Source organism: Pygocentrus nattereri, chromosome 19 (assembly GCF_015220715.1).
Source record: "Pygocentrus nattereri isolate fPygNat1 chromosome 19, fPygNat1.pri, whole genome shotgun sequence".
NCBI classification, from domain to species: Eukaryota; Metazoa; Chordata; class Actinopteri; order Characiformes; family Serrasalmidae; genus Pygocentrus; species Pygocentrus nattereri.
Window position 1 is genome coordinate 26,422,234 of NC_051229.1, and position 12,945 is coordinate 26,435,178.

Genomic DNA, 12,945 nt, shown 5'->3' on the forward strand with positions numbered 1-12,945 from the left:
TCTGGCTCCTTAACATGGATTGCTCTTATATGCCTGGCATGGTCAGCCAACCCCTTTCCCAACCACTTGACTAAGAGATCCATCTCTTCACTGCATGTCAAGTTTAAACCTCCCACTGCATTCTGAAAAGATCATTGCCAAGATCTGTAGCTCTCTGGTTGGTCATTGAATTGAAGTAAGCCAGTACTGACAGGCTCACAGCGAGCGAGGAATCTGACGAAATCTGTCATGTTGGAATTGTGACAGTGAGAATGTTGTGGTACATGTCTATGGAGAAAGGGAGAAGATTGGCTGGTGTCTTGGTGTCATGTATAGGAGCATAGGGTGAATCTGAAGCATGAAATGGGTTCTGAGCTTTCGGACGATCCATAGGTGGAGGAGCATCCAAAGCACTCATGTTGATAACAGAAGGAAGACAATCTTCTACTTTGGTGCAGAGAGAAAGGTGTTGTGTTGGGTCTACATGCACCTGCCTCCTTCCGTCTTGAGGGAGTACCTTTGCCTGTGCAGCTATGTGCTTGTCTTCATATGCACTAGCCTATTCTACAACATAATCTTTTGTACGCTGTTTAGGATCAAGAGGCCCTGCATGGAGTTTGCAGCTATGTTTCTCACTACTGGTATCTGATGCTGCTTCCAAGACCTCAGCTTCAGCTACAGCTGCAGCAGTTTCTTTCTCCAGTGTTAGCATCTCCATTGCAGCCTCTAGTTGAGCTTTTGAGCTCTTTCCCGAGCCCTTGTGGCAGCAGTAACTGTGGCTGAACTTCTGGAGCGCTGGGTAGAGCATGAGGCGCATGACCTAGTGTGTAGGGAAGATGCCTGCTCTTCGTCCATGGTATTAGAGAGAGTATTCGCTGATGTAGCCAACACGGAAGTGTGATACCAGTTTTGAGTTGTGCTGTGAACTGCGTTGTCCTTTGGTATGAAAAAACTCTTTTCACTGTACTGTCCTCTATTCACATAAGGGATGATGTGACCTGACAGTCAGATAAACACCTTTCTTCAACCACGACTTGAAGACACTTGTCTGTTTGTCCGCAAGTTTAATGATTTGAAAAGGGTGAAACTGTAAAGAAATATAGCCTGGCATTAACCTTGTTGTATGCTTAGCTACATGTTTACAATAAACAAAGGAACATCTACATGGCAAGAGTTCTCTCACATTACAGAGACCAGCATCCTATGAATTAGCATTTAAAGCAGTCATGCATCAATCTAGCTAACACAATAAAAATAACATCTTGAAGCATAAAAATACTAGCTTATACTGATGCAGAATTAGTAAGAACATAATATATATGTAGATATATACAGAGGATGCCATCAAAGAGCAGGATGAAAGCAGATTGAAGCACATGAACTGGTAATGGCTGCCTCCTCTCTTGCTCTATTATAGCAATACACTTCCTGTATAACCTCAGTTTTAACAGGAAACAGAAACATAGACAGATTCTATGATACATCAGAAGGTGGGGCTCTACACTAATGCAAAGGCATTAAAGGTTACATTGAACTTGTAACAGAACATGAGGGTTCCTCTGAGAGGGGAACTACTTCTCTCCACAACTTTGTTTGCCAATGTGAACACTTAGCAGTCTAAAGTAATGGTGTGGGGGAAGTGAGTTGGGACCCAGCCTCATGGCTGCTTCCCATGCCATGACTGAGCCTGATGCTTAGTGTTTGTACATACTGTAAATACTTTATACTCTGTTTATTTTTCACTTTGTACAGTTTTTGTTTTACTTTAGGTCTTGCCCACCCTATTGGTTATCTCACCCTCGTAGAACGTACCAGTAAGCCACACGTAAAACCCAAAATCCTCTTCTCGGGGTTTAACATTTTCGCAACTTGGAACCATCAGATTCATCCCCTCGGGGAAGGGGTCTGGAGCAGAACCGATGTTCTACAATGTTCTTCTGCACTTTGCATGCAATTACACATTTTCACAAACTCACACAGTGCAGCTTTAAGTAATCTCAAATAGACTTGCTTATACTGTTGTATGACATACTGTTATCAATGAAAATGGACTAAAGTAAATACAACATTTAGGACTGAAGATGCTTAATACTACTGTTTTCACCTCTGTGTCGATTTTATAGAATAAAAGTGTGTGAGAGACTAGTTGATAACACTAATAGACAGCTATTGTCTGCAGATTGTCAGTCTTTTCACAGGGCCATTCTAATGTGATTTAATCTTGGGATAATGATGTCTGCTGAAGAAATTAACATAAATTCAAATGAGACAGTTTACAGACAACAGGCCATCTTAAAAATGCTACCCAGTACATGATGAGCCAATGCAGTTTTGAACCGTTGTACACATTTTAATTAATAATATTTTTTATTACAACACAAACATCTGTGACCATCCTTAATTTTACACCCTGTCATGATTGGCCCCTCCTAGTTATCCATGTGTTGTGTTTTGGTCTTCCATGTGCTTTCATTTATCTTCCCAGTCCGGCCCCCTTGTTTTCAGACTCCACCCCTGATTGTTACCACCTGTGTTTTCCACCTGTGTCCTGTTATCCTTTGTTATCCCTGTTGTACTTAAGCCCTGTGTTTTCCCTAGTTGTTTGTTGGTCTTTGTATTGTTTGTGCTGATGGTATTGTTTGGTAGTGTTTGGTATTGTTTGTTGTTTGTTTACCATGTGTTCAGTTTCATCATGTCTTTTCCCTGTTCCATCCATGTTGGCTCTATGACTTTGGACTGTTCTGACCCCAAATCTTGATTCGCCCTGAATAAATCTCGCTTGTCTTCACACATGCGTCCACCTCCTTATTGCTCCACAACGTTACACACACTGACAGACTTTCAGACATCGAACTACATTTAAACTCTAAATATAAATATGAATCTTTTAACTATTTAAAAAGATAATTATAACTATTACAAGTAATAGTTAAGTAATACTAATAGAAAACATCATGATGATTTTGTATATATTGCTACTTATTACTGTCCCTATTATTGCATTGGGTTTAAATAGATCATAATATAATCCTAGTAAATGTGTAAGGTCTGAATACCTAATTTATTTATTTATTTTTTTATTGTGGGACCAGGGGCCAAATCAGTACAATGATCCATATACAAAGAGAGAAAATTGAAACAGCCTAAAATCTCATACAATACAAACAAAGAAAAATAATGATATTGGTGTTGAATAAGAGTGAGGTTTTATTTCAATCATTAAGAACTGGAGACTTTAAAAGTAGCAAACAAACTAAATGAAACCCTGTAATTTACCGCACTGTAAGTATGTATATCCTGTATTGCCACCCAATGCATGCGTTGTGGTTTTTATTGCATGTCTGGCCTGGCAGGAAGTAGCTGAAACCAGATGAGCCAGTCTAGAGCCCAGAGGAGGGAGGAAGGGGGGAGAAAGACAGGGTGGAGTTAGCTAGAAGGCAAAACAGAAAGAAAGAGAGGCATATTTGGGAGGGGAAGACGAAGAGAAGACAGAGGACAAGGAGAAAAACAAAGGGGAAGCTTATAGATTTATCTAAAGAGATCTACAGTGGCTTTGGGTTTCAGGCTCATTGAAGTGTGAATTTAGAGACTGCAGAGTGATTGTAGATAGTAGAGTGCCTCAGCCACCAAGGAGAACTACAGGACATACTTTGGATGTCTTTTGCAGTTTTAAAGCCGACGATGGATTCCTTTAACACTGTGATCCGCTTCCTGACCAACCAGAAGACCACCATTGGATATGGAGTCATGGCCATTGCCACCATTGGTGGTGAAAGGCTTTTTTCATTGTTTTCTTTCCAGTGTCCCTGCAACACTGAGCAGAATTTCACCTACGGTCTGATGTATCTGCTCGGGCCTGCCTTGGTGCTGCTGACGGTGGGCTTGTTTCTCAGCACGGCTCTGTGGCGCCTTTACACAGGCTGCTGTTTGAACCCCATGAAGCTTTGCCCCAGGGGAAACTGTATAGGATGTATTTCCATCTTTATGAGGGCTGTGGTGGGTGCTCTAGTACCTCCAATCATGTGGCTGAGTGTAGCTCTGCTAAATGGAACCTTTTATGAGTGTGCGGTCAGTGGGCTGGAGGATCAGGTGATTGTTGACCTTTTCTGTAAGAACAGAACCAGCACATGTAAAGCGGAGTTGGCCAAAGTGCCATGCAAAACATCCAATTTACCTGTTGCTGAGACAAACACCCTGCTGCTGATGCTCAGAGCGCAGTCTCAGGTGAGTGCATTTGTATGCAGAAAAAAATATATGTATTTCCTGCAGTATTTAAGGAACAGAAGACTGAAGGTGGCGTGATCATCACCATGATTCACCATGATTCATCATGATTTGTTTGGAGTAGATCATCACAACTACAGTTTTACTCACCATAACACATGAAAATAAACACAAAAGTTACATATATACAGCTGATGTGAAAGTAGTATATAGCAGCTTAGAGTAAAGAGACCAATGTTGTTGCTTAGCAACTGGTGGTCAGCGCAATGACAGGTATGGTGAAAATGTTATGTCATTATCACATATAACAACATGGATACAGCACATTTCACCAATCAAATTCTATGGGAGGAGTTATTCATTTCAATTTCAATTCAAATTTATTTGTATAGCACAAAGCAGCTTTTCAGAAATCCAGGACCCTAGGAAGCAAGCAAAGTGCAACAGTGGCAAGGAAGAACTTCCTAAAAGCAGGAGGGAGAAACCCTAAGAGGAACCAAGATGCAAAAGGGGAACCTTTCCTTTTCTGGCCAACAATGGGTGGCAACAATAACAATGAGTTGATAATGATGAATAATAATTGATAATTGATTGATAAGTGATACTTACCAATAAAGAAATAAAGTGATAATCAGACATTCAGACAGTATTCAGACTGACTAATATGACTATTAAAAATAAATGACTAATAAAAAAAGGTTAGTCAAACAGAATGAGAATGGGGACTCAAGAGGAAAAATGGGCAAAATGAACATGAAAGAAAAATAGTTGAATGTACAGCATATGCCTCGAACTATATTGTGTTGTTAAGTAATTTCAAATAGACCTGTTTATGTAGTTTCTGATACTGTATGAAATATTATTATTTATAAAACTAGAGAAAAGCACAAAAATTCAGGATTCAATATGTCTTGAATTATTGTTCTCATGATGTACTTTTGCCCATTTTTATGGATAACAGTATGTCAAAAAGCTAACAGAACACTATTGTCTGCAAATCACTAGATTTTCACAATGCCATTTCTACTGTCTATTTTGTAGAATAATGTGATTTCGAGCAGTTTCTAACATCATTATGAAAAGTTAGAAGTCTTTCCCAAGGCAGCCTAAAACGATAGTAATCTAGCCATAGCAGTGAACTGAACCCTGTCTTTCAGATATAGGGCTACAGTGTAAACCACTACACTATCTAACTGCATACTGCATATATGTGAGTTATAACTCATCTTTAAAAGGTCAAATTGCTTCACAAAAAATTGTTAAAGATCCGTCTGAGTTCATGAAAATCTTTAAAAACCTGTATAGACTAGCATAGCTGGTCACCAGCATAACCAGCATATGTTTTGTTTTGGATGCTGTTATGCTGACCACCAGCATATACTATGCTTCCATTGCTGCTGACCAGCATACCAGCACCCAAACCACAATGTATGCTGTTTTTTTCTGTTTTTCAGCAAGTTTAGTAATTATTAACACTGCTTAATGCCAACTTTATGTTTGGTTGTTGTTCAAAATAAGCACATTATGTAGTTAAATGAAACTTTCCTAAAATCACAATCAATGTTTCATCAGTGGGATTTCCAATGCTCTGGTGATGCAGAATGAAATGAAAGGTCAGAATTTTAGGAGGAGAAAATCTAGATATGGTGCACAAGAGATCACTCTTGATCAAGAAGATCAAAAAGTTTGTGGAACCCAAGCTGACCATTTCTATTCCCGCTGTGGCGAAAATAGTTGATGCTGCCAAAAGCTGGTGCGAGATTAATATATTAAATGTTAAGGTTGATGCGGAAAAAGGTTGATGCTTTGCAAACATGTATTGGCTGTGCACTCCATGGTACTATAGTTACATTTCAATGTTTTCAATGTTTACCGTAGCGACCTAGCAGTTAGCATTCAGTAGCTCAAGTGTCCAATGAGTCCAATCACGGTAGCCAAGTTAGAAAATATATTTTTCTGTGGTCAATGCTACTTTGACAAGCGAACATGTTCCAACATCATCCACTGAGCAGAAAAGTAATTTATCTTGTGTAGAAGAGGACAGTTGTCTCTCAACTATGTTAAACTGATTGGGTATTAATTTCATGAATGGTGGCTTGCAAAAAAAAAAAAATCAGGTTTATAAATGTATTTCTTTCCTCAACAAGCAATGGTGAGGATTTTAGGTATTTCAGGCTCTAATATGCATTATATAATCAAAAGATTCAGGGAATATAGAGAAATCCAAATGTGTAAATGAAAAGACCAAAAACACAAATGAACACCTGTGATCTTTGACACCTTTGATGTCTAAGGCAACGCTACATAAAAAAATTGGCATCCATCTGTGATAAATAACACAACATTGGTCTGGGAGTACTTGCATCCACACTGTTCTTCCCTGCATCTACAAATATGTGTCAAGTGTACTATGCACACTGGAAGTCATATGGTAACAGTATCCAGAAACTCTGCCAACTTTTCTGGGCTCAAGCTCAACTTAAATAGAATGATGCACAGTGGAAACGTGAATTGCGTTTGGACGAGTCACCTTTTCATATTATTTATGAAAATAATAGATGCTCTGCTCTTCAACCAAAACAAAGAAAAGGACCCTCCACATTGTTACCAGCATAAAGTACAAAACCCAGGGTCTGTCATGGTTTTGGGATGCATTAGTACCTATGGCCTGGGTAATTTCAACACATCTGTAAAGGCAGCAACACATACTACCTTCTAGACAAGATCTTTTTCAGGGACGCCTCTTCTTGTTTCAACATGAAAATGCCAAGTCACATTCTGCATGTGTTGTAACAACAAGGCCAGGTAATCAGAGATTATACAATACTGTGTGAAAGTTTTTTTCAATTTATTTGCATAGTTTGTGTTTATTTGCTGAAAAAAAGTGTTAATATTTGAATAAACAAAATTTATAGAATAGTAATTAATAATGATTATATATCTATATATATCTATATATATCTATCTATATATATATATATATATATATATATATATATATATATATATATATATATATATATATATAATAGTGATTTTCTGGATGTGAGTGTGTTTGTTTAACCATTTTCAAACCTCTCCTCGAGGAAGCCCAGTATTATATGTAGTTAAAAAGTAACTCCTGGTTTGACCAATCAGTGCTTCAGTAAATTGTGCTCATGATGTAATTGATGATATTAACAAGTCTCTGTGGTGGCTGTGAAGGTGTCAAAGAAAAATATGGACCCAAGAAATTCTTGTTAATTTTTATTGTTTTATGTTTATTTGAATTATGAATATGACTTTATTTTAATGTACATTAGAAACTCACTGCTGAGGTCTGATAAACTCACCACTGAGGTCTGATAAACTCACCGCTGAGGTCAATTGTTTAAAAATTTGCTCAGATGCCTAAAACTTTCACACAGCACTGTAAGTGGTAGACCGGCCTGCTTGCAGTCCAGAATCGTCTCCAACTGAAAATGTGCATCACATTATGAAGCCCGAAATAGGACAGCAAAGGCCCCAAAAAGTTGCAAAGTTGAAAGCTTGCATATTGGAAAACATTTCCCTCTCAAAACTTGATCAGTTTGTGTTTTCTGTCCTCAAGTGATCATGAGGTTTGGTTAAAGACAAGGTGATGTAATGCAGTGGCATACAAGCTCCTGTGAACACCTTTTTTCAGGCATCAAATTTGGAATTAACATAACACTTTTTCAGAAACTCTTCTCTTCCTGGTGGGCAGTTAGAGACTGTAGCTCTTCTGTTGATGGATAATTTGTGTTTGCTATCCTCTAGTCCTTCACTGATGGTCATTTTCTGACCACAGAGACAACCTCGGGAGGTGGACAACTCCCAGCCTTGTGTTTTCTAATAAACTCACTGTGTTTGTTTATACGTTTTAGATCCTGGGCTGGGTCCTCATTATGTCATCAGCTTTGGCCGGGCTGATCGGGACGTGCTATAAAAACTGCCGCTCTCAGGTGAGTTACCTGCAGCTCACTTTCTGGAAGATCTACATGCAGAAGGAGAGGGAGAAGTTTGATTCATTCGCAGAAGACTATGCCACCAAGCTGGCTGAACGGAACCTTAAGAGTTTCTTTGACAATACGGAGCCGGAAGCGTTTTCCTTCCCCAATCACACGGCCTGGGAGCAAGTCTCTGCTGTATACACGTACAAACACAGCGATCAGTGCTACAGCACCCTGCAGAAATACGTGGAGCAGCCTAATCGAGATTACAGCCCGGAGAAAATGCCTCTGCAGATGGAACACAGCCTGGAGTAGAGACAGTAGGAATAGATGTGGACAGACTAGTTTAAAAGACGCATATCCTACTTTTTTCTTAGGGGGATAAAGCACTCAAATGTGTAATGCCATATGGTTCATTCTGAAACTAAACCTAAATCCGTACTTAGTATATCAAGAATTAAAATAGAAAGAAAATATCTTTAAAACTTTAGGTTGAATATGATCTGCTGAAAAATCAAATTTACATACTTTTCTCCTTCACCCCAAATATAGCTGAGCAATAAAGATGTGTTTAGTGTCTGAAGTTTGCTTCTTTAGACTACATTTGGGATAAGGGGAAATTTGTGTAAATATGAAATAAAATGTTTTTGCCAAAATGTAGCTTTAAGAAATGTTAATTCTGCCATTGCAAGAATGCATTATGTCCTTTACCTGTCTTATTGTATTGGCCGCCTTAAAAAGTTACTAACATTCGCAGTATAATCTCAGGTATCCAAAATTTACAAGGTTTTGTAACATTTCTACCCCATAAGATGCAATAAGAATATATAAGACATTGACAGTATATTACATTACAGGCACTTTCTCATTTACCCTCTTTGATACAATTAAAATGATTAGTATGGATTGTTTCTGTGGTGAACACCACAATGTGCACTAAACAAATGGACCATGGACCAAAAAAATCACATGTTTCGGTTCATTTCCAAATGAACTAGCTAGCTTATCTGGGGGGATTTTTCAGCCATTCTAATATACTTTGTATCCATATGCTAACAACATAACAACATAACAGCTTGCTGTCCATTGGACAGTGTTAATGAGAGCAATACCACCCCTGCACCATGGCAAAGCATTAGGTTTATCATGATTGTCTCCAGATGCTCTTATTATGAGACTGACAGATGAATGTATTTTTGAAAGTTGGGGCCAGGCATCAGCAACATGATTGGTTAAATTCAAAATTCTAAGGCAATCACTCCTCCCTTAGTTGTTGCTGCTACATCTGTCAAATTCTCAGCTCAGGCTGCCGGGTAGCATCTGTAACACTAGTGCTTACAGACCAGAAGTTTTAGTTCAAAGGAAAATTAAGAAGCACAAAAAGAATACGTTCAAAAAGTAATTAGAAAATAAAAAGTTAATTCTGCAAAACATTCTGAAATGTTTACATTAGTTAAACCAGGGAATTTTTTTCGCTGCTCAATATTAAAGCGGCAGGTTTTCATATTGAAAAAGGAGGCAGTTTTAGCGGCAGTGTCAACCCCTTCCGATGATTTCAAAATGCAACACAAAACACAAGTTACACAGAAGTTACGAAGCTATCTTACTTGTGTGGTGTCTGGGGCTCCATATGATATCCGGCTTATGAGTTTGGAATTTTCAAGTTAAGGGGGCCCAGGGCCAAAGGTCAAGGTCCCACAGGAGATGGGCCCCTCGCTCTGTCTCTCTCTCTCTCTCTTTCTCTCTCTCTCTCTTTCTCTCTCTCTCTCTCTCTCTCTCTCAGTACCAGACAGATATGATAATTTAAGTTCCATATGTTGTGCCTTAGTTACCATGAAAAAAAAAACTGGCCTATATAAGCCGGGTAAGTCAGGGCTGTTATCAGAGGGAATTCATATTGGCTGTGAACCCTCTCTCAGACAGTCCATGGTCCCTGATTTTGATGCTGATCTTCTTTGTAATAAACCTTTTTATACACAAGCAAGACGCTGACAGCGGAGATTCCTTCATCATCTTCATATCATTGCTATCTGATAAACAACACTAGCAGGATACTTTGCTAGAAAAACTAGTATATCTCAGCATAGCTGCTCACCGGAAAAACAAGCATCATAAACCAACTCATGATAAACCAACAATGATAAACCAACTCATTATGAACCAACCATGATAAACCAACTCAGATCAGCATGGAATGTTTGCTTGGTCTAATTTTTTTCAGCAGTCTTAGCAAATAACCTTGGAGCTCTGAATTTTTTTTCTCAATTTGCCTTCCCTTTCATTAAATTCAATCAAACATTTTTCCTCCAAACGTTCACTTTCAACATGTATGTATAATGTTAGGTGCTGAAAAGGAACTACCATGAAACAATAATGAAACAACATAAACAATAGCATGTGTATTATAACAAGTGCATTCATATTTATTATATTAATAATAAATTAACATGAGCTAACTGATCTCAACACTCACCTACCATTCTCACTGCCGTTGTGAAGAGTTCTGTCAGAGCTTTTCTTTTCCTTGACGGAGGAAGGAATATTGTGATTGAGTGAGAGGTGTATCAATCATAATATTGCAACTGGTCAGTTTGCTCTTAACTGTACAGCCGTGCAGACAAAAGTGCATGAAAAGACTTTACACTCCAGTATTCTGTTGCCTCTGTAGCATATATCTCATTACCACAGTTACCAACAGCTACAAGATGAGTCAACACTTTTCTGTGATGAATCACTTTGGCATGCCTTCTTACCATGTGACAGTTAAATGATCTATGAATGTTCATTTTGCCTGCTACATTGCAGGATTTCTAAGAAAAATAGGATTGTTTTATCAGCATTTAGATGTTTTTGTTCTATGAAAGGACAAGCCAGTGAAAAAGCTGTCTATATGATGTTTTTGTACAATCTGTCATTAACCATGAGTCACTGACCAACCACTAATAAACAATCCATGTGAAAAAACAATGTGTAGATATCTCTTCTAATTAGTGAATTCATTTAAGCCACCACACATGTTCAGTGACTCTGAGCACTCAGAGTGTCATACCACACTACTCGGTATTTATTTGCTATTATTAAATTAAATTAAGTCATATGGAGACCAAGGAAAGCCATATGCTGTGACAACTGGGAGCTTGGAATTTTCCATTTCGCTCTTCGATAACCCACCTAAAAGCTTTATCTGTTTCAGATCGGATCATACTAACAGCGCTTTGGCTTCTATGGCTTATGTGTGCATAAAAAGCTCTTAAAAGTGTTTCCAGTTGAATTAAAGAGCTGTTCAGCTGTTTTAGTGCTTCATTTATTTTAAAAGTGAAAAAGCTAATGCAGTTCACCGTCAGTGTAGTGTTGACACCAAAAGCATGCAGTTTGATTACAAATCTTGGACAGAAGTTACACAACCTTGCAATTATCTGAGTATCCCCATGTCTGTCCACATTAAACACAAATTAGCAACTCAGAGAACTCGAGTGGGAATTATGAGCTCGAAGGATATTCAAATGGATTTTTCCTGCTTGGAAGTCAGAAACTCTCTAGTCCCTATAGGAATAATACACACAGAAAAAGACAATCCGTATGGGTGACATCCTGTATAAATAAAAATAATGCGTGGCCACATCTTAGTAAAGCATCAGAACGAGATCTTAATGCGTGGCCATGACTTAGTAAGCTGTGATCTTGTTCCCACGCCTTACTCAGTCATGGCCACGACTTAATCATCTCGTTCCCACGCCTTACTCAGTTGTGGCCACGCATTGGGATCTCGTTGCCACAAGTTAAGAAGGCATGGCCACGCATTATTCTTATTCAGCATGTCACCGGCGGAGCTCTGTATATAGCTGTAAAACAGTGAGTATGTGAAGCTTGTCAGCTGATACCAAAGAGGAGAAATAATGTTGACAGTTTTATTTCATAAACTTTATATGAACAGAATGTACACATGGACTTGAGCTCGATGTTTATCTGCGCTCCCACTGTGAGGATTCCTGTGTGGTACAGCTGTGATATATACTAGTGGCTCACACAAGCTGTGGTAAATGAAATATTCCAACCCTGATACATTTTGTAATATACATTTTTACCCCAAGTATCACTGGTTCCTCTGACTTATGAGGCTGTTGAATAGCTGGAATACGGTTACAGGCATGCTAACACTGCTACACACTGAACTGACATCTGATATACATTAGAATAAAGTCATATTCATAATTCAAGTAAACATAAAAACAATAATAAGTAACAAGAATTTCTTGGGTCCATATTTTTCCTTGACACCTTCACAGCCGCCACAGAGACTTGTTAATATCATCAGTTACATCATGAGCTCAATTTACTGAAGCACTTATTGGTCAAAAACCAGGAGTTACTTTTTAACTACATATGATACTGGGCTTCCTCGAGGAGAGGTTTGAAAGTGGTTAAGTAAACACTCCAACATCCAGAAAATCACTATTTATTATATATATTTATATATATATATATATATATATATATATATATATATATATATAATCATTATTAATTAATATTCTATACATTTTGTTTATTCAAGTATTAACACTGTTCTCAGCAAATAAACACAAACTACACAAATAAATAGATTTTGAAAATGTGTCTTGGGTGCCTAAGACTTCCGCACAGTACTGTACATAGAACCACTGTCTTTACTAAAGACCCTTAAAGAGCCATATTTTTAATGAATGTGCTAAAGTAGCCTACAGTTTGACTGGATGATGTTGTTGTATAACTGCACTGATGTTTAAAAGTAGACTTATTTTCATTCTGTGTC

The 12,945-nt window shown here is 38.2% G+C and overlaps 1 protein-coding gene across 1 annotated transcript; it reads left to right on the plus strand.

The window, feature by feature from the left end:
- The first annotated feature begins 3,440 nt into the window (after positions 1-3,440).
- Positions 3,441-11,117, plus strand: LOC108415529 (calcium homeostasis modulator protein 5-like). The gene is made up of 2 exons (XM_017688569.2): positions 3,441-4,203; positions 8,088-11,117. Exons 1-2 carry the CDS (start codon positions 3,634-3,636, stop codon positions 8,466-8,468), a joined length of 951 nt encoding a protein of 316 aa, XP_017544058.1. The 5' UTR covers positions 3,441-3,633; the 3' UTR covers positions 8,469-11,117.
- Positions 11,118-12,945: the final 1,828 nt, after the last annotated feature.